Source organism: Triticum urartu, chromosome 4A, assembly GCF_056163025.1.
Source record: "Triticum urartu cultivar PI428250 chromosome 4A, HENAU_Tu73, whole genome shotgun sequence".
NCBI classification, from domain to species: Eukaryota; Viridiplantae; Streptophyta; class Magnoliopsida; order Poales; family Poaceae; genus Triticum; species Triticum urartu.
The window spans coordinates 590,148,185-590,169,866 of record NC_141876.1 but is presented as its reverse complement, the minus strand read 5'-3'; the positions used below and the strand labels follow the sequence as shown (position 1 = coordinate 590,169,866).

The following is a 21,682-nucleotide window of genomic DNA, read 5'->3' as shown; positions in this document are numbered from 1 at the left end:
CTCATGGATCTGACCATTGACGAGTTCCGGAATGCTCCGCCGGAGATCTTCATTGGGTGCTTGATGCCTGTAGATTGCTGGATTGGATGGGATTCAATCGTGTGCACCCCTATTTTAGCCCGAGTTGCTTCACGTGGGTGTGACGCGAAGGTTCGGTGCCTGTTGACATTATGGGACATGTCGGTATTTCGATTTCCATGGTGAAGACAGTGGCGGAGAACGTCATGGTGGTTGAGGCCTAAGGCCTTGTAATGGAGGATCGAGTCTCTGTGGTTATGAGTACTTTGCTTGGTGATTCGTGACTCGTAGCAGCAACATCGGCAGGTGGGGGTGGCAACACAAGTGGAGTATAGAGTCTTATCTTTCATGGTGAAACTCCATGTCTAGCCTTAATTGGTTGTGCCTGGCAGTGACCTTGTTGAAGGCATTGTTTTGAGAGCGTGGATCTTCTCCAGAGTGAAAACCTAAGATCTATGATTGGGCGATGACGATGCTTGTGCACTGCTTCCTTCTTGAAGACGTCGCTTTCGAAGAATTTGGACTTTGGGAGTTGTCTAGGTGGTGGTCCGTGCTGCAGCTACAAGGAATTGATTACTGCAGCGTGATCTTTATTTTTTTCTTATTATTATTTTTGGTTGTGTGCATCTGTAATGTGTTTACGACATTGCGTTGTTGCAGAGACCGAATGCAATTGGTATCTCTGCGATACTAAATATATTTCTCTTTGTCAAAACATAAAATATTTAAACAAGAGGAACGGATTTTCAATGGCAGAATCGTGGGCTCCTAGAATAATGGCTATGCATTCGGCGCGGTGGTTGAAGAAAGGCGGGCCTCTAGGGCCACGTTACTTTTCCCCACTCCCTGCCCAGCCCAGTTCACCAGGGCGGCTGGAAAACACACACCCAAGAAGAGGAAGAGGGAGCAGAATCAGGAAGGGGCAATGGCGGAATCCAACTCGTACGAGGAGCAGCGCCGGAGGCAGGTGGAGGAGAACCGCCGGAAGCTGGATGAGCTGCGCCTGCACCACCTCTCCGCCGCCGTCCGCGAGGCCGCCGCCAGGCCCAGGCCCAAGCCCAAGCCCAGGCCGGTCCGTCAGATCCTCTCCCTTCTTCTTCCTTGCCTCCGGTCGGTCTTCCGTCTCTCCCGTACTTATATGACTCGTCCGCCGCCTCGGTGTCGCAGAAGCGGAAGGCCCCGGGGCCCGGCGAGCTCCGGCGGTCCGGCCGCGTCGCCGGCCTCCCGGAGCAGCCCAACTACCTCAAGGGCGCGCAGCAGCGCGACTACGAGGAAGTGTACGCCGCATATGACGCTCGTATTTGGAAAGGACCGACCGACGAACAGAGGGCCGCCGCCGTCGCCAAGGCCGAGGAGCTCCGGCGCCGGATCCACCGCATTCGCCGGCCCGCCTTCGTCAAGACCATGACCCACGTCTGCGCCAGCAGGGCAAAACCGATGGTATTGTATTGGAGCAAGAAAACTGAGGCAATGTGGTTCTTGGATCGGATGATTGTTGATTTTTTTTTTGCGGGGGTTATATTCGTTGTGACAGATGATCCCGACGCACTTCATCGAGCACCTCCCGGCGCACGATGAGGCGGTCGTCTTGGTGAATGAGGCGGATGTCGAGTTCAAAATGCTGTGCAGTGCCAGCAAACAGGGCAGGCACCGCTACCTCAGCAAGGGGTGGAGAGAGTTTGCCGTCCACCATGACCTTGAAAATGGCGATTGCTTGGTTTTCCATCTGATAGAGAGCGCAATGTTCAAGGTGAGATTCAGCATCCTCTCCATTCCATGGGTAAAAAACACTATACTTTTACTTTTAGGAACTCCACATTCAGTGCGAATGCATATATAGAACTTGTTTTCATGTGGAATTCCTTGTGTTCCAAATCTCGCCTTGCGATTCTTAAACATTCTTGAAAGTTGCTTGGTGGCCTCGTACTCGTTCATGCGTTCGTCTGTCCAAACAATGGTCTTTAAGTTTATATACATGAGAAAAACCTGTTATGTCTACATAATACCTAGTTACCTACTAGAGTCATTGCTTAGTACTATCAAACTTCAATGTTTTTCGCATGTCTTAGGTTTAAATTATAAAGTGGGTTATATGCTATATCTAAAATTCAGACTGGTGAGCTGTGTCTACTTATTCATAGATGTGAAACTAGGCTTGTTTGGACTGTCAATTAATTCTGCACACAGTTTGCAGGAGAAGATGTTATGCTCAGCATCCCTACTGTATATACCTTCATTCCAACTAGATCTAGAAGGGCCTCTAGGAATTATTTCACTCATAGGCCTTTGATTGTCCAGTTATATCTTTTTAGATAATGGAAGGGATTCTTTTAAGGCCCAATCATGAGTGGACGTTGTATCTCACTGCTAAGTGCATGTTGTACAACCTCATTGGTTATGTAAATGATGCAGGTCTACATTTTCAGAGCAAACCCAGACTATGAAAGCGACCAAACTTCCGATGACTCTGAGGATGAACAGTAATGAAGATGTGTGCTTCCCACACAATGTTCAATCGGAGCGCAGGTACATTGTTTTTACCATTGTTTGCTTAGGTTGAATTCCATACCATCATTTGCCTAGGTCGAATGCTTGAATTCAATTGCGGATGCGCCGATTTCATAATTGGCTAAGCTCAGTTTGCGGATAAAAAAAATACAAACCCGCTTGCTTATATACGAGTTCTGAAGAAACAAAACTGCATTTCCAGCACTGTAGTTTTCCAGCCTGTATTTAGATCTTTTCATGGAACGCACAAGCCGTTTCTCCCATTTCCCTATTCGTTTGAGATTTCGAGCATCGCAACCTTATTTTGTTACTTCTGCTAGCTATTTTTTTCTAGAATACACACAAGCATACGTATCGTATATTTATAGAAGACTAGCAAAAAGGCCCGTGCGTTGCAACGGGAGAAGAAAAATCCTCTCATATCTCTATCTGGGTCAGTTGGACAAACTATGCGTGGCCGGTTGGCAGGTTATCGACAATTTTATTTTGTGCTAGCTCTCCGGACCTAGGCCACAGTGCGCTGCGAGGTGGGCTTCCTTCAGTGGGCCAAAACGGGTGGCAAGTAACAAAACCAGATAGCGTACGTTAAATTAATTGAAACGGGACCAAGTGAAGTGGGACGAAACCAAGAATATCATCTCCCTTTAATAGTAGGTATAGAAAAGAGTGAGAAACCCATCCACATGTCTACAAGATGGCTACTAGCCAGAGTTGCACGCAACTACTCACTCAAGTTCCACCTATGCAACCTATGAAAGAAAGAAGAAATGTCCGACTGAAATATCCACGCTAACTGCCAAGTCCTACCCTCTTCGTGTATCGTTGCAGAACGGCCACAGTTGAAGTAGTAGCCCCATCGATCACAATAGTATTGCGGTGTTTCCATATCTGCAAACAGACGAGCAAGATAATTGTGTGGAAATCTTTACGTAAAGTTGCCCGTGGTTGCGTCGAAGCACTCCAAGATAGCAAGTTGTCTGTCCCACTCGGCGTCGAGTCCTCACGCCCCCAAGCAAGAAGCACCTGATGCGAGACTGATCGCGCGAAAACACAGGATGCCAATAGGTGGCTGATCGTCTCTGGCAACTGGCAACAAAGTGGGCAGGCCTCCTGATGCGGAAGACCATGGCGCGAGAGGCGATCCGAGGTCCAACATCTGCTCTTATAGGCAAGCCAGGCAAACAGCGTGCATCTCAACTACGCTCTGGAGTCCCACACTACAGTGGCAGCCAGGTCTTTTTCACGTCCAAAGTATCGGCTCGCGTAGGCAGAACTCACCGTGTACTGCCCCGAGGTCTCACATGCCCACCTGACCTTGTCCACCACGCCCAGATTTAGCTCCACCTCCATAACCAACTCCCATAGGTTTAGGTACTCATAGATCTCGGCCGCGGTCATATCCGGCCCGACATCCAAAGGCCAAGCCCCAGCCAGAGCGTCCCCAACTGTCCTGCTTTTCCGGATCCTGGGAGGGACACAATTGTAGAGCCGAGGAGCGATCTCCTGAATGCGTCTTCCCTGTAGCCAACGATCTTCCCAGAAGAACGAGCCTGCACCGTTGCCCACATCGACGAATACGGCCGCGCGGTAAACAGCAAGCAATTCAGCTGAGACATTGATCTCGAACTCAGCCCACGGTCTCTCCTGGCCTACCATCTGCAGCCACAGCCATCGAGCCCCCAAGGTGACATTCATCCACTTAAGATCAGGCAGGCCTAGTCCTCCAGTCCACTTCGGCGTGCAGACGGGCGCCAAGTCACGGCACACTTCGCTCCGTGGGTGTCCAAGCTCCCTGCCCAAAAGAAGCCCCGACATATCTTGTTCATGCCCGCCAAGACCTCGGGTGGCACATCCAGTGCCATCATCATGTGAATCGGCACTGCACAAAGAACGGATTGCACAAGCATGAGTCTTCCAGATTTGTCCATGTATGCCGCCCTCCACCGCTCCACGTTGGCAAGCTTGTGGCCATCCCATCTACCACTTCCTGGAATTGCATCGCCGTTGATTTTCTGATTGTTAGTGGCAGACCGAAATACCGGCAGGGGAACGATCCCAATGGGCAACTGAGCCCTAACTTTAGTTGATCAGCCTGCTCCACAGAGCACCGAATAGGTATGACAGTGGATTTTGCAGGGTTTATCTTGAGACCCGAGGCCTCACCGAAGTCCTGTAGGATGGCCGAACAGAGCGCCACGTCCACTGTGTTTGGCTTGACGTTGTCGGCGAAGAAAGGCAGGCGGTGCTTTAGGCCCCTTCTGGCCAGCGGAGTGAACATCCCATACGAATCAGCGTACTTGCACATATGGTGCAGGCCCTCCATAACCAGTATAAACATCAATGGCAATAAAGGATCGTCCTGACGCAGCCCTCGCTCCGCCGCGATGCTCGCTCCCGGCATGCCATTCATCAAAACTCTCGTTGAGGTGATCGATAGCATGCCACATATCCAGGAGACCCAGATATTTCCAAACCGCATCTTTCTTAGCACTTGGGGGCCTGCAGTTTATTCATGAAGTCTGGGACTTCTCTGTTGCCAAATGCCGAAACTGATCGATCGATATCGAAGATGTACTCGTAGAAACTGTCAGGATAGTTTTCTTTGTTGTCTTAAATCCTATGCTCTTTGCAAAGCTTCTGCTTGTCTTGCCTCAGTCTGTCAGTCAGCCTCCTTAGGCTCGATCAGCAGTTTAGTATGCTAAATAAAATGCTCTTGTATACAGTTCTGATCTATCTGTATAAATGCTGACATGTCAAATATGTTTGTTACTTTTGCAGTTTGTTAGAGAAGCAATTTCTTCGATGATGCTGGAGACTCGGCTAATGCGGTCTTGTGCTGGTTGCATGAATGTAGAGTCGTCGCACTCTCAGTCTCGGTGTAGCGGGATTTTTAACCTAGACCTAAACTAGATGGGAGTAGGAGGTAACAGCGCGTGGTGCAGACCTTGTATGGGTTGAACTACTGAATGATTGTAGACTGATGATGGTCTCGAGTGCATTTTTTCGTGGCTGTTCCTGTTTGTTTCCGGCTACTAAAATGATTGGGTTCGATGGTTACAAGATGGTGATCCAAACACAAAGTTGTTTCATTTGGTGCCTAAAAATGGGCGCAGGGCTAAGAATTTTATCCCGGCCCGGCGATTAGACTGACTGAACGATGATGAGTGGATTGTGGATCAACCTACCAAACAGAAGATCTTCCATGACACATACTCCCTTCGTTCCTAAATGTAAGTCTTTCTACAGATTTCAATAAGTACTACATACGGATGTATATATATATATATATACTGATGTAGACCTAACCTCATGACGAGATCCGATTTGTTATTGCGGTCTGCAGCAACCTCTCACCCGCTTGCGATGTACGCGAAATAGAGGGATTGAATCTTACGGTCCAGCACAAGAAAACCAATCTCGACGACGATACTCACACGCAAACAATTTTCTCGCCGAAATCGCAACAAAGAGGTTTTTTAAAGCTTCCTCCAAAATTTAGGAATTTTTAGACAGCTTCCCCCAAAACTTGATATGGGTGTCTACCCTAAAAATACATCATGTTTATTCTCCAAAATATAACCTCCTTTACATAACGCTCAGACATGATTTTATATAGCAGCAACAGACCCTCCTAGCTTGACCCACAAGGTTACGACACTACTCCCTCCTTCCATCTATATAGGACCTAATGCGTTTTTTGAGGCTAACTTTGACCAAATATTAGAGCAATAATATATGACATGCAACTTACACAAAGCACACTGTTAAATTCATGTGTGAAAGGAGCTTTCAATGATATAATTTTCACATTATGCATATCATGTACTATTAATCTTGTCAATAGTCAAAGGCGGTCCTAAAAAACGCATTAGTTATGGAAGGAGGGAGTAATTCCTAATCCTATCTCTAGTCCCACACGGTTACATGCTTTATTTTTAGCATGCAATCTTTTACAACGTGTAATTAATTCTAAGCAAAACTGGACTATATTTTGGTGCGCCATTATTTCCTTAGATTTGTTCTGGTGGACCCCATCCAACTTCCCTTAAACATTGACCGCTCCACACGTTGCACGTCTTTGAGGTTGCCTGGTATTTCTTGCGTGGTAGGAATAAAAGCATGAATCTTCCCTTACTCCTTTCTTTAACTCCTTCCATATCTCCAAGTAAATAGTCATAACTCAAAGTTGCATGGACTGAATAGATTTTTCCTTGTCTAGAAAGAAAACAGAATAGCATCCTAAGTTGGTTTCCACGTCATGTTTTTTTTTACCTTTATTTCTTGCATCATCTGGCCGCGAGCCTCTACATCTTTGACTTGTGGCAAAGGCATATGATCATTGAAAACATTAGCAGTACTCATGGCCATATCATCTTTAGAGTGTAGATTTACTCATTTTGTTCCGTATATAGTTCATATTGAAATCTCTAAAAAACTTATATTTACGAACGGAGGGAGTATATGGAGCTTGGGCTGGATTTTATCCTGGCTCTCCGTAGGTCCTGGGAGGATACCCAAGAACCCAAGCTGCGGCTGGCTCTCTGCATGAATCCATTGCCGGAAGCTCGTGGCAAATGAAGTTCCAGGGGCGTGCCAATCAGAGGGCCAGGAGTGTCCGCACCTTCGGCGACTTGAGGCATGTGTGTTGGCTCCAAATCGGGAGTCGAGGAGTGACGGCTCGAGGCGGGTGTGTGTTTCGCTCCAAATTCGGAGTCGAGGAGCGGCGGCTCGAGGCGTGTGTGTTGGCTCCAAATCGGGAGTCGAGGAGTGACGGCTCGAGGCATGTGTGTGTTTCGCTCCAAATTCGGAGTCGAGGAGCGGCGGCTCAAGGCGTGTGTGTTGGCTCCAAATCCGGAGTCAAGAGGGGCGGCTTGAGGAAGATGTCTAGTACTACGGATCCGGCGAGCGGTGGCTGAAGGTACAGGCATGCCTCTGAGAACCCCCTCGAGGCATGTGTGTTCGCTCTAAATCTAGAGTCAAGGAGCAGCGGCTTGAGGAAGATGTCTATACTCTATCAGGCGAGAGGCTGTTGGAGGTACATGCGTGCCTCTGGGAATGCCCCCGTGGCGTCCGAGCAACTCGGACGTTAGGTCTTTGTCCCCGCAACTCGGGCTCCGAGTCCCAGGTCAATGCCGCCAATGCGGCCGGCCATGGATGCTCCAGATGCCCCAACTGCGGCGGCAAAGCCGAGATCGTGCCTGCCGTGAGAGGGTGAATGCGCATGGAGCCGCCAAGGAAGAGTCGCACCACGCCACGTTGGAGAAGCATGTGAAGGACAAGGCCGCGGATGATGCTCGTGTCCAGATCCTAGCTAAGCGGCAAGCCTAGGCGGTGCGTGCCCTCGTGGACCGATGGCGATTGTGTTATATAGTTTCTCTTAGATCAGGTATAAGCGATGTGACAGTAACATATAGCCAGGAATTGAATGAGAGTGGCGTTGTAGAGGACGGGCGCGTACGCTCCTGGTATGTGGACGAATGGAAGGAGCGACTCAGTTTTTGTCCGGTGGTACTAATGAGGTGTGCATATTAACTGCCTTGGCTGTACTGTTGGCGTATACGTCTCGGAGATGCTCCTGTGTCCTTAACGCCGTAGTCCAGCAACCTGTGCTGAAGGTACATAAAAGTTAACAATGGTGCATAACGTATACATATAAAAGTTCCGTCTAATATAACAACGTGCACCGGACGGAAAAAGTAATAAATAACAACACGGGCCCACGGCCAGCTTCATAACCCCCCTTCCTCCTCCTCCCGCACGCCCTTTCGGTCAAGTTGTCAGCAGCGGCACCGACCAAATCAACAGATGATGGCGACTGCAGAGGTCAACGGCGTCGGGCTGGAGTTCCTTTCAGATCCGGTGGACAGGTATGCTTCCCACTCCTTATTTTCCAAATTTCGTAATGATACACGTGCTGCGAGGCAAGCTTACGGATCCACGTTTTCGTTTCGCAGGTTCCCCCTGCCGGATCTTGGATCCGACCATCTGATGACGACCGGTGAGCCTACTTCTGCACAGACTGAGTCAACCACTGAATCGAGCATGGGGGATGTTGGCGACCCATCTATCAGAATGGAGTTGGCTTTGAAGCCCGCTGGAGAAGCACTGAGCTTGACACCAGTCGATCCGCAGCCATCTACAGGAAAAGAAGATGCTGAGGTCCCCGGATGGACAAGAAGGTATGCTCGTTCGGGCCTGTACATGCTTACCTCCTACAAGAAAGTAGATGTCGAGAATTGGCAATTAACCTGAATGGTGTGCTCTTGACAAAACTGAATTCTTCCAATGAAAAGCATAGTTACATTTTGACTGAATAAATATTACAGAAAGATGCATATGAGCGCATTTCGTAACTGTAAAAGTAAAAATTGCACTTCCATGATTGTCCTCTTTTAAGAATGTATAACTCTGAAAAGAGTGGTGGTGCTGCTGCACCTTTGCGTGTCAAACAGTATTCCATTGACTTTGAGATGCAAAAATGTGTATTTCTGCTGTAGATACTTGCTTGCTGCTTATACAAATTTACTTCCGGTATAAAATGTAGCACCATTTGCAATTGTTTTCGCTCGTTCGCACCTCCAAATCTAGCATTTCAACAAAAAAAAAACATCGCAGTAGACATGCATATGCATGCAGATCATTCGTAATTAATGAATTCTGTATATAAAATTAAGAACATCCATTAACAAATAGAAGTAATACTTTCTTCACCGTGCAGGGTCAGGATTGGGCAAGCCCCCGAGCGTGTTCCTTGTGCTGGGAGAGTGTGTGCCCTCGAAAAAACACTAAGAGGATATGCAGAAAACAAAGGTGATACAGTTGTGGTTCCAGTGGTTGGATATAATTTCGATTCGTTGGGAGAAGCATACGACTTCTACAATCTATACTCTTGGGAAATCGGTTTCGGTATAAGATACGGCAAAAGCCGGCTAAATGTTGAGAGAACCAAGTGTATGCAGGAAATACTTTGTGGATGTTCAGTAAGTACAAAATGAATTCAGCTACAGATTGTTGCCACGATTTTCTGGATATCCACTAACACAGTGTATGATACTTTTTTGGATTTTCAGGGCAAACCAAAGAGAGGGAATACACGGACCTGCCGCTGTGAGTGCCCTGCAATGATTCGTTTGCTTCGATTCAATGACAATGGCTGGTATATAAGTGAGCACCAGCCATCGCACAACCACGCTTTGACAGATAAGTGTGGCGAAAAGGTATACCGGCCTTCACATAAGCATATTGATCTATATACAAGAGACCTTGTGAAGCAGCTTAGAGAAAACAATATTAGCATTGGGAAAGTTCATAACATACTTGGTAGTTTCTTTGGATCAATGAATAATCTGCCTTTCACAAAAAGGGCTTTGAGGGGACTCTGTGGTGAAATCAGCCGAGACCAAGCAGACGATGATGTCCGAAAAACTATGGATGTCTTTGCAGAATTGGGTTCAAAAGATGTTGGCTTGTATTACAGAGTTCAACCTGACAGTGATAGCCGGATAAGGAATTTACTTTGGTCAACAGGTGCAAGCAGGATGCAGTACCACTATTTTGGAGATGCAATAACATTTGACACAACATATAGAACAAATATGTATGATATGCCGTTCGGACTTTTTGTTGGAGTAAACAACCACTTCCAAAGCATTATCTTTGGTGGTGTTCTTGTCAGGGATGAGACATCAGAAACTTTCGAGTGGGTGTTCAATGAATTCATCCGCATGATAGGCGGCAAGCATCCCCAGACCATACTTACAGGTAAATGCACCAAAAACTATCAAAATTTAATCCCTCTTATAGTACTCCATAAGCACATACAAATGCTGGCATGGTAGATATACTTAAGAGGTACAACAGCCAGAAAACGGTACTTACTGATTGGTAATCATGTCATTACTGCTGGAAGACCAAATCATACAATAAGTAACATCTACCTCTTTGTCTGAATAGATCAATGCAGGGCTATGGAGCTGGCAATAGAGAAAACAATGCCCGAAACCACACACCGGTGGTGCAAGTGGCACATACTTAAGAAGGCAAAAGAGAAACTTGGTACATATTACACAAAGCGAAGCAACTTCAGAGCAGAATTCCATAAAATTGTCAACCACATGTTGACAGAAGATGAATTTGAAAATGCATGGGGAGAGCTGCTTGATAAATACAGTTTACAAAAAAACCAGTACATGGCAAGCATATATGAAGTACGTGAGAAGTGGGCAAAACCATACTTCAGGGGCAAATTTTGTGCAAAGATGACAAGCACACAGCGAAGTGAAAGCGCAAACCACATGCTCAAGGGATACGTGCCAGCAAGCTGCCCCATGCACTTATTCGTTCGGCAATACATGAGACTTCTTTTCGACCGAGAAGCAAATGAAAATTATGAAGACGAACAAAAATAGTGAGTTACAGCATCACCGCCTTTAATTTTCTTTTTTTATTCCAACATGAGAAATTATGATACATAGTAACAACAAAAATTTGTATGTACAGACATCAGCAGCTATGAAGGTCAACACGCCATTGGAGTTCCATGCTAGCAAAATCTACACTCGAGCAATGTTTGAGAAATTTGGTGAAATCTTGTATGAAGCAAGGCAGTACTGGGTAGAAGAAGTCGAAAAAGGTTCAAAATACTATGTACACCGCTACAATCCAGAGAGGCATGACAAGTGGTGCAGAGTGTTGTACATAGTGCATTTCCTGTCTGAGAGTCAGAAACTCTCATGTGAGTGCGGTAACTTTGAACATACCGGATTGCTATGCTGTCATTCAGTTAAGATACCAATACATAATCTTCATATACTTACAACAATGTTAGATAGCATACTTAGTTGCAAAGGAAAAATGCACTGACCAATTACACAATTTATTGCAGGTTCTTGATTTCTTGGGGATAGACGGAATTCCAGCAAGGCATATACTCAAAAGGTGGACAATAGATGCAAGAGATGTTCTTCCAGTTCACTTGGCACACCTTCAAAAAGACAGGATTTCAGCTAACTCCATAACTTTCAGACATTCGAATCTTTATACACATGCTTTAGAGGTGGTAAAACTGGGCGATGCAAATCCAATTCCTAGACCGACTGGGCGATGCAAATCCAAATCCACTGGTACTCTTTGGCACATAACCGACCCCAAGTCCCAGACCGACGTGCTCCGTCTACTCCCCCCTCCATCCTGTACGTACTGGAAACTGTACTTCCCCGTATGCCGCGCACGTACACCGACAACGCATTTATTACTTTCTGCTGAACGCATCCCCATAGCTAAATCGATGGTCGAAGATACCAGGAGCGCACGCGCTCGTTCTCTCCTCCAAATTTTCGGGAATTGGCTCTACTATATTATCTTTGCTCTAACAAACCGGGCCAATATGGTTGTTTGTTTGGAAATGAAGTTGAGTAGGACGGGCTACATGTAGCCCTATTTCCAAGAAAGTAAATCAAAAATGATATTTTTAGGTTTCAAGAAATAAAAAAAACATTCCTATGAATATACCTGACAAATCTGTAAATTGTCGTTAAAAAGTAGGTTGACTTGCAAGCTAAAAGAATCCGGACCAACAACAAACAAAAAATTGTCCCATTTTCATGCATGTATTTGTCCTTTTTTTTCTATGCCGCATGTGAAAGTATATTGTTACTCCCTCCTTCCATCTATATAGGTCCTAATGCGTTTTTCGAGGCTAACTTTAACCAAATGTTAGAGCAATAATATATGACATACAACTTACACAAAGCATAACTTCAATTTTGTATGTCAAAGGAGCTTCCAATAATATAATTTTCATAGTATACATCTCATGTGCTAGTATTAATCTTATCAATAGTCAAAGGTTGTCTTGAAAAACACATTAGGCCCTATATAGATGGAAGGAGGGAGTATGAAAATTTCCTCAATCGTGTTATATATGTTCCTCTGTATGCACACTACAATTTTTTAATTTTATTTTATTTTTGCACTGTGGAAAATGGTGGTATTTTGAAAATGGGCTTCCTGTGGGCATTTTCGTGTTTGGACTTTGGAGTCGCAATAACCGCGAAAGCTGAGGGGTGGGATTGAATTGACGAGCAGAGTCCAGAAGGAGGCAAGCAAGCAGAGTCAGGAAGGGGAAATGGCGGAATCGAACTCGTACGAGGAGCAGCGCCGGAGGCAGATTGAGGAGAACCGCCGGAAGGTGGAGGAGCTCCGCCTGCACCACCTCTCCGCCGCCGTCCGCGAGGCCGCCGCCAGGCCCAAGCCCAACCCCAAGCCCAGGCCGGTCCGTCAGTTCCTCTCCCTTCTTCTTAGTACTTGGCTCCGGTCTTCCATCTCCTTTTTCTCCCGTATATATGACTGGTCCGCTGCTTCCGTGTCGCAGAAGCCCAAGGCCCCGCCCCCCGGCGAGCTCCGGCGGTCCGGCCGCGTCGCCAGCCTCCCGGAGCAGCCCAACTACCTCGCGGGCGCAAAGCGGCTGGAAAACACACACCCAAGAAGAGGAAGAGGAAGCAGAATCGAAAAGGCAATGGCGGAATCCAACTCGTACGAGGAGCAGCGCCGGAGGCAGATGGAGGAGAACCGCCGGAAGCTGGAGGAGCTCCGCCTGCACCATCTCTCCGCCGCCGTCCGCGAGGCCGCCGCCAGGCCCAAGCCCAACCAAGCCCAGGCCGGTCCGTCAGATCCTCCCCTTCTTCCTTGCCTCCGGTCTTCCATCTCCTTTTTCTCCCCTACTTATATAGTAAGCATGCACGTGCTGAAACAAAATGAGTTCACATGGTATAATACTAAAATAAATTTTACAAAAAAATTCGAATGGCTAAAAAATGTTATGATGTCACTCAAATTGTATTTTTAAAAGTGTGGCATATTTGTGATCCAACACACGTATATAATCTATAGTAAAAATATCTATTATAAATCTAATTTTTATTTTAGTGAATTTTTTACCGAGCCATTTAAATGTGTCTAATGCCCAATGATTATGAGCGCGCGTGTAACACATGATTCAGAAATATGTCTCCGCATAAAATTAACGGTCACATAATAATTGTATTATAATTGTTACAAAAAATATATTTAAAACCAGAACTAAGCATCTCTTGAAGGTCCATCGTCTTTTGAAGCAATGAAGGTCCATCTATAGATGTGATCTATGATGCTTCGTTCAATGGATGGGATATTGTTTTGAGCTTCATTCTCTTCACACTTTAGAATATGCACCAAAAATTGCTTTCTCGGTTGAAAACCATCCTACATATGCATTATACAACATTTTGTTATAACAAGTTGCATGTGCAATGTGTATACGTATAAGCTTGGTGTAAACACTCACGGTATGGGAAAATATAGTTTTTCATCGCACAATGACTACATGAAATTAAAAACCAAATAACGCGACTGGGCACTGCATGTATGAAATAAAGACATGATGTGCTTTGAATGAATAGATAAATATTGTAATGCATTATAAAGATTCATGCCAGTGTGAGTTTGTTGGAGAAACATGAACTGTGCATTCCCATTTAGAGATGAGAAAATTCCTTATTTGACACTATCTTAAAATTTGCTTCCTTATTTGACACTGGAAAAAAATTTCTTCCCTGTTTGACACAAGTTCTAAATTTTATTCCCTATATGACATTTCCGTTCATTTTGAGCCTAAATGACATCTAAAAAGACTCTTTTGCCCCTCATATGGTATGTGTGTGGGGGGCAATAACGCACACACGCAGCACCAGTGCGAGGGCAGGAGCACACACGCAACAACACATACACATTGACCAACACACACACGCACGCACGCGCATACACACGCAACAACACGCACGCGCACGTGCACACACGCGCACACACACACACAGCAACACACATGCACGCGCACACACACGCAGCAGCAACAGCACACACGCAGGCAGCACATAGGCATGCAACAGCACACACACGCGCACGTACACACGCAGCGGCACACATGCACACACACATGCAGCAGCAGCACACATGTGCGCGTGCATCCACACAAGCAACAGCACACACATACCGCATGGGGGCAAAATCGTCTTTTCAGGTGTCATTTAGGCTTAAAATGGACGAAAGTGTCGTATAGGGAATAAAATTTAGGACTAGTGTCAAATAGGGAAGAAAAACTTTTCCAGTGTCAAATAAGAAACCAGATTTTAAGACAGTGTCAAATAAGGAATTTTCTCTTTAGAGATATCGACCTTGAATGCAGGTTTTGGAGCTTCAAGCGCACTATTTAGGTTGCCGACCATGGTTTTAAGTAGGTATTGATATGGATAAAAAGTTGAGACAACCATACCAATGAACAAGCAAAGTTCATCTGTCAAGTCATCGTTTGTTGGATTGACATATGATGAAAGGATAAATGACTGCTAGATGAGCTCAACTTCTGGTGATGGATAGGATGTTTTGAAATTCTCAGGGGGTTTATGGTGAATCATACATTCAATAAGTATAATGATGCACAGTGAAAAATACATGTGTAAGAGTGTTAGACAAAATATCCCATGTGAAGTACTCCATAAAATTTACCATCTACGGACCATAAGATGACCTGCATAATTGCAAAACTTAGATATACTCAATAAAGTTTATCATTTTTATAGAGATTTATATTTTTTAAATTTAAAATCATCAAATGATCATGACTGTAACAAAACGTGACGAAAACAAAAATCTCACCCACGCAGGTGAACCAGACATGCCCTAAGAAATATTTCTTCCGTTGCTAAATATAAGTCATTTTAGAAATATGGGCTACATATGGATAAATATAGGCGTATTTTAGAGTGATGTGGTCCATATTAGAATATCTAAAAGACTTGTATTTAGGAATAGAGAGTATAATGGTTTTTCTTAGAAGATAGGAGTATATTTTTTGGTTTGGACAATGCCGCACTCACTCACCATCACTGAGGGGATCACTGTCTTATTATACCACGTATAGTATAGAGATAAAAAAATCAGTCAACCTTCCACCGCCCCTCACACTTCTTTCAGTCTCTCTTCCCCATTCTCCCCCTGACTCCCTCGTTCCTTATCTACAACGCGATCCCCATCCATGGTCGGAGCTATCTGGTGGCCGCCCCTCCCCTTCTTCAGCAACGCCGGCGGACGCACAAGCCCCTCCCCTTCGTCAGCACTACCGGCGGACCTATCCGGTGACGCTGGGGTCTACATCCTCCTGGCGATGCCGGGGCGCTCGAGCTCGGCATGCTCGCCGGCGACGCCGGGGCCCTCCCTCCTGCCGATGCACGTTGCTCGCCGCCACGAACTTCCCTCCCCCCTGCTCGGGACGCCATCAAGGTCAGGTTCCAACTCTTACTCTCCCCTGAGTCCCCTCGATCCGGATGCTCTGCTCTCTGACCCCGTCTTGATTTCCATCTTGATTAGGATGACCATGAAGACCTCCGCGTGCTTTGCTGCTGCTCGGGACCCTCCCTATGCTTCTCCTCGCCCGCCGCCTGCTCCTCCCCGTCAAATCGCTATATAGCCTCACTGTGTGAAATGTTCGGCCCATAGGATTAGCTGCTCAGGGGCCATGGCGTGTTCCGTGCGGCACTGCCTTCGCCACCGCAGTTGCCGCCTAGTTGTGTCTGGTGCATCGCAGCAGCCAACGGGGCCGGGAAGGTCCAAGACACTGTAGGTCCCTGCAGCCTGCTCGCCAACTTGCAGGAGGCTGTTAATCGTTTGGTAAAAAAGAGTAAGCTTTCTTCCAAGCCTATGATTTTCCTTCCATCCTCTTTGTTGGTGCCCGTGTTGATGACGCGTCCCTTAATGGTTCAGATACGAGAAGGAGGTGCCGAAAGGGGATGGGAGCAACAAGTTTGAATCGAAAGAGGTAAACCCGTCTGTCTGGAGTCTGCTCTTAATACATTCTTCCCTTGGCCATGCTGCTAACTTGTAAAAGAAAATTTTGCAATATTTGATACAAGCTAGTAATCTAGCTTGGCCTGGAAAAACTTCATAAATAATTACTTATATGAAAGAAACCATCGTCCATATACCATACTTGGGTTAACTGAACTACCTTGGTGGTATTTGCAGGGATGACCTGCATGAGTACACATCGAGGAGCAAGAGAATCAAATACGACATCCTTCGTGCAATGGCCAAGCTGTTGGAGCTTGATGAACATAGCCTAGTTCACCAGTTTAGCGACAGGGCTCTCACTTATGCTAGATTCAACTACTATCCTCCGTGTCCAAGGTTTGATCTTGTAATTGGGCATCAAGCCTCACTTTGATGTCTATGCTCTTACGGTTCTTCTAATGGACAAAGATGTCGCTGGACTGCAGTTTCTCAGAGATGGAACGTGGTACAATGTTCCAACTGTGTCTAACTACACCTTGCTGATCAACGTTGGTGTTACAATGGAGGTAGCCATCTCTGAACCTTAAGTAAATTCCTCCCATATTTATGCGACAATGGAGGTAGCCATCTCTGAACCTCGGGTTATTTTTATTGGGGCAGATAATGACCAACGGGATATTTAAAGGGCCAGTACATAGGGTTGTAACCAATTCTGAGAAAGAGAGAATCTCAGTGGCCGTGTTCTATGTTTTGGATCCTGAAAACGCGATTTGGCTGATAACTCAGATGTTGAATGAGGACCAACAGGCGAGATAGAAGAAAATGGAGGTCAAGGATTTCTCTCGAGGAGAAAGAGTCTTCGATTCGTTAAGGATATGATCAAGGTGAGTTTGCTTTGGTGCTACAATACCAGAAAGAAAAAAGGTATCACTTGTGAATTTTAATCACGATTTTCAAGAGAAGGTGTTTGTGAATGAAGTTGCTGCTCCTGTACACAGGATATACTATAGCTCTGTGACAATGATCTCAGCCAACTTAAATTTTGCTGGTAAAGCAAACTTATGTACTGGGCGTATGTTCAGATAGTAGTAATAAGTAATAACGCTTGACATTAACAAAAAAGCCAATATAGTAGTAATAAGTAATAACGCTTGACATTAACAAGAAGAAAGTCAGCTCAAACATGAAACCATGTAATCCAAATGTGCACAATCTTAGCTGATGCTGAACTATAACCAATAACCATGATAGATTCTTGACGTTATTAATACTACAACATTTTAACTTTGGGTGCCTCTCTTCATGTGCCGACTCCTTTCTTTCTCCTCTCTATCATGGAGTACGTCGATACTCAGTTTGTCCTTTGCCTCTTCCATAAGTTCTTTTTTGTTCAACCTTTTTTCTTTGCACGGTTTCTCACCTGACATCCTGAAGCTCCTTGAAATATTTGAAAACATGAGCACAACAGCACATTCTCCAAACAATAGATAAATATTTTGCATGATAGCTCAAAAAGATGCGCAGCAGCTCAAAACATTAGCACAAGAACACGGTTGCATATATGTTGCTCATATTATCTGAAAAAGGGCCTAGCCATTCATCATTATATATGTGTACCCCATCTGATCATTACATAGCATGTGCATACCCCATGTGAGAGGGGGGTCAGATGGAGAAGGAGAGCAAAGCTCTCACCTTTTGCTGGATCGAATAAGATACTCTTGTGTTCATCCACCTTACCTCCTCTTCCGCTTCTTCTTCTCCTTCGATAAAACCTGCAAATGAAAAACAAATAATGTTAGACCTAGGAGTAGTTAAAGATAAAATAATATATTATTATGTGCAAATAAATAATGGAATAACGCACCTGACCCATCTCCCCAAAACATCTCTGTAGACAATGTTCTTTGTGCTTTTTCCGGATTTATCAACCTCCTTGTTTGGCTTAACCAAAATCCGTGTCATCTCTCAGGACACTCCCCTTGACAATGCAACATATAGCTGACCATGTGACAATACTGGCTCGGGAAGGTAAATACCGACGTTTGTGTTAAAAATACTAAACTGTCCTTTTTGTTGATATATTGTGTGTGAACAGAGTTGTACAACAGGTTGCATGCTCCAGTCAGTTAGAAGATTTACAGTAGGCAAATACTAACCATTTTCCACATAGAAATCAGTAATTAGAGATGGAAAACGAATAATTCTGCTGTGCAATCAATAATTAGGAAAGACTGGCGCGATGTACCATTCCTCTGCCCTAGTATGCTAGAATGGTGTGCACTTTTACAATCTGAATGGTATGCCTAATGTCCTAATGTTTGATTTCCTGTTCTGTAAAGATAGACAGTGGAGTATAACTATTCTGAAAATTCTAATCTTGAGTGCAGGAAAGAATTACAGCTGGTCCAGAGGCCGTGCAGGGCGGGGGCGGCCGCGCGGGTGCCCGGCGGGTTCCTGGGCAGGGGCGATCTGGCGGACTTGTGCGACGCTGCGAGGGGGCAGGGCAGCCTCCTGGGCGCCCGCTACATCGATCGTGCAGGGAGGCGACTGCCCGGTGGAGTGGCGCGAGGTCGCCGTGCAGGAAGACGGTGTTGGCGCTATGGTGACGCAAGGCAGAGATGCTCCTGGGCGAGGGGAGGCAGATTCCTTCCTTATCTGCGATCAGAATTGCGTGATTGTCGAAGGACGTGGGACTGGTAGTTCGAGGGAAGGGTTGTGGGATGGTGGAGTATGGTCAGTCATTGGAAATTGCAAAGTGCACACCATAAAGCAATCTCAAAAATTATGGCTGTTAGATTCAGATCTGTGGGACTAATCGTGCGGTGGTGAATGAGTTGTCTGGTGTTGTGGGGGTAATTGTGGGGTGCATCTAAGAAAGTTCTTGTTGAATTGTTTAATAGTAGTGGAGATAACTGGTGCCGCAGAAGCGCAAGGCCCCGGGGCCCGGCGAGCTCCGGCGGTCCGGCCGCGTCGCCGGCCTCCCGGAGCAGCCCAACTACCTCAAGGGCGCGCCGCAGCGCGACTACCAGAGGGCCGCCGCCGTCGCCGCCGCCAAACAAAAGGCGGAGGAGCTCCAGCGCCGGATTCACGGCATCCGCTGGCCCGCCTTCGTCAAGCCCGTGACCCACGACTGCGCCAGCAGGGCAGCCGTGATGGTATTATAGCCGGAAAACTTGCACTGCATCTGGATGTGGTTCTTGGATCGGATTGGATGTTGATTCGGTGGGTTATATCTTATATGTATGCATCGTGACGTGACAGACAATCCCCAAGCACTTCATCGAGTATCTCCCGGCGCACGACGAGGCGGTCGTCTTGGTGGACGAGGCGGATGACGAGTTCCACATGCTGTACAATGCCAGACACCACTTCCTCAGGAAGGGGTGGAGAGGGTTCGCCGCCCACCATGACCTCGCCGACGGCGATTGCTTGGTTTTCCAACTCACAGAGAGGACAAAGTTCAAGGTCAGATTCAGCATCTTCACCATTCCATGGATAAAATCGCTCTGCTTTTACTACCAGGAACTCCACATTCAGTTCGACTGTTCGAGCGCATAATATATATAACTTGTTCCAATGTGGCTGTATACTACTACATGGGAAAAACCTGTTATGGCTCCATAATAACCAAACTAGACCAAGTCATTGTGTAGTATCAAACTTCAATGTTTTTGGCATGTCCTAGATTTAAATTATAAAGCAGGTTACATGCTTTATCCATGGTTGAAACTAGGGAGTTGTGTCTACATATTGAAAGATAAGAAGTTAGGCCTGTTTGGACTGCCAATTCTGCACACAGTTTGCAGGAAACGATCCAATTTCTCAATATCAGTACCAGATGCCTTCAGTTAGTGGAAAGGGTTCTTTCGAGGCCTGATCATGGGGGGGTCATTTTATCTTACTGCTAACAGTGCACATTATCTGACTTCTTCGATGTAAATGGTGCAGGTTTACGTAATTAGGGCAAGTTCAGGTTATGGGAATGACAAAACTTCTGACGATGAGGACGAACACTAATGAAGCTGTGTGCTTCTGAATTCTGATACAATGATTGATCGGGGCAGGTACATTGTTCTTATACCGTTGTTTGCCTAGGTTACGGAATACCTGAATTAAATATCCCTTTACCGTTTGCCGAGTCACCGATTTCATAATTGGCCAAACTCAGTTTGTGGATGAAATTACAAACCCGCCCGCTTACGAGTTATGAGCAAACATAACTGTGTTTCTTGCACTGGAGCTGGATGTTCTCCTGAAATGCACTGGTCGTTTCTCCCATTCCCCTATTGGCTTGAGATTTCGGGCCTGACATGTGAAACTGGCACCTTATTTTGTTGCTTTTTACTTATGCTAGCCATGAAAGTACACGGGAAGCTGCAGTTTACGTACGAACGAACTTTGAGACTTCTCGGCAGCCAAACGCCCAAACTAATCAATCGACATCTTAGATGCGCTCGTATAAATTAAAAGCTGCCCCCTTAAGACTCGATCAGCAGTTACAGTACTGAATTAAACGCCCTTGTATACAGTTCTGATCTATCCGTATAAATTCTGACATGTCAAATATGTTTGTTTCTTTTGCAGTTTGTAAGAGAAGCAATTTCTTCCCTGATGCTGGAGATTCGGCTGCAACTCCAGTTTCGTCATGTCGAGTCGTCGCATTCCTGGTCCCGGTGTAGCAGGATTTTTAACCTAGACTAGATAGTAGTAGTAGGTAACAGCGCGTGCTGCAGACCTTATATGGGTTGAAACTAATTGCTTCTACTCTCCCCCCAAAATATGCTTCTAGCCTGATGATGGCCTCGAGTGCATTTCCTGTGGCTGTTCCTGTTTTTCTAGAGTACGTTTAAGCGTACTAAATTTTTATAGAAGAAGAGAAAGTTTCTACAAGGTAGGCCAAGAGGCGATGACAGGTTGATTGCTATGGCCAACACCACACCAAAATTGCAAAGAAGCTTCTCATATGACCAGACGGCTGGATCGAGCATCGTGCAGCTGTCGTGCTGCCCAGCAGTTTCGATCTTGAAATCAGCCACTATTGGTCGGACTAGGAGAACGCCTGTTCGTTGCCATGTTGCCCTGCTGAGTGACATTTGTGAAGACCCGAGCATTGCGCGCTTCCATAGGCCCCAACAGGTGAGCATGAACAGCGAGTCGGACTCTCGACGAGCGGGCCCACCAAACATATCTTGCATAAACACACTTGATGAGCATATGATCAGCATTGTCTTGTTCTTGCAGGCAGAGGAAGAAGGGTATCGTATTATCCTGCAGACCATATTCGGTGCTTGGGGCCAGCCAAACGAACATCTTGCAATTCAGTGGCATCCAA

At 45.9% G+C, this 21,682-nt stretch overlaps 4 protein-coding genes and 1 long non-coding RNA gene across 11 annotated transcripts; 3 read left to right on the top strand and 2 right to left on the bottom strand.

Annotated features, from left to right (window-relative positions):
* The first annotated feature begins 860 nt into the window (after positions 1 to 860).
* LOC125553024 (B3 domain-containing protein Os06g0194400) lies at positions 861 to 5,615 on the top strand. Of its 2 annotated transcripts, none has more exons than XR_015601741.1 (5): positions 861 to 1,090; positions 1,186 to 1,458; positions 1,553 to 1,768; positions 2,445 to 2,544; positions 5,305 to 5,615. XR_015601741.1 is itself a non-coding variant. In XM_048716762.2 (5 exons), the coding sequence occupies exons 1-4, from the start codon at positions 944 to 946 to the stop codon at positions 2,500 to 2,502; spliced, it is 708 nt and encodes a 235-aa protein (XP_048572719.1). In that variant the 5' UTR covers positions 861 to 943; the 3' UTR covers positions 2,503 to 2,544; positions 5,305 to 5,615. The 2 variants fall into 2 exon arrangements, 1 of the variants encoding a protein (XP_048572719.1); XM_048716762.2 differs by having other exon boundaries at positions 2,431 to 2,544.
* On the bottom strand, positions 3,724 to 4,927 carry LOC147976931 (uncharacterized). Its single transcript, XM_087521029.1, has 2 exons — positions 4,566 to 4,927; positions 3,724 to 4,405 (listed from the first exon to the last, which is right to left on the bottom strand). Exons 1-2 carry the CDS (start codon positions 4,925 to 4,927, stop codon positions 3,724 to 3,726), a joined length of 1,044 nt encoding a protein of 347 aa, XP_087377155.1.
* A 2,623-nt stretch (positions 5,616 to 8,238) lies between the features above and the next one.
* LOC147976930 (protein FAR1-RELATED SEQUENCE 5-like) lies at positions 8,239 to 11,197 on the top strand. Its single transcript, XM_087519097.1, has 6 exons — positions 8,239 to 8,393; positions 8,481 to 8,705; positions 9,245 to 9,506; positions 9,597 to 10,287; positions 10,480 to 10,933; positions 11,026 to 11,197. Coding segments are annotated over exons 1-6 (1,695 nt in total). The 5' UTR covers positions 8,239 to 8,331; the 3' UTR covers positions 11,027 to 11,197.
* A 73-nt stretch (positions 11,198 to 11,270) lies between these two features.
* LOC147976929 (uncharacterized) lies at positions 11,271 to 12,903 on the bottom strand. The gene is made up of 2 exons (XR_015601740.1): positions 12,674 to 12,903; positions 11,271 to 11,509 (listed from the first exon to the last, which is right to left on the bottom strand). It is a non-coding gene; the product is annotated as an uncharacterized LOC147976929 (long non-coding RNA).
* Positions 11,982 to 21,240, top strand: LOC125553022 (B3 domain-containing protein Os06g0194400). Of its 6 annotated transcripts, XR_007303885.2 has the most exons (10): positions 11,982 to 12,799; positions 12,899 to 15,840; positions 15,928 to 16,237; positions 16,321 to 16,375; positions 16,582 to 16,743; positions 16,833 to 16,913; positions 17,008 to 17,231; positions 18,320 to 18,378; positions 18,576 to 18,647; positions 18,738 to 19,247. XR_007303885.2 is itself a non-coding variant. In XM_087519098.1 (5 exons), exons 1-4 carry the CDS (start codon positions 12,653 to 12,655, stop codon positions 20,365 to 20,367), a joined length of 651 nt encoding a protein of 216 aa, XP_087375224.1. In that variant the 5' UTR covers positions 11,985 to 12,652; the 3' UTR covers positions 20,368 to 20,414; positions 20,935 to 21,240. The 6 variants fall into 6 exon arrangements, 1 of the variants encoding a protein (XP_087375224.1); XR_007303887.2 differs by lacking the exon at positions 18,576 to 18,647 and having other exon boundaries at positions 17,134 to 17,231; XR_007303884.2 differs by lacking the exon at positions 18,576 to 18,647.
* The last annotated feature ends 442 nt before the right edge of the window (positions 21,241 to 21,682 follow it).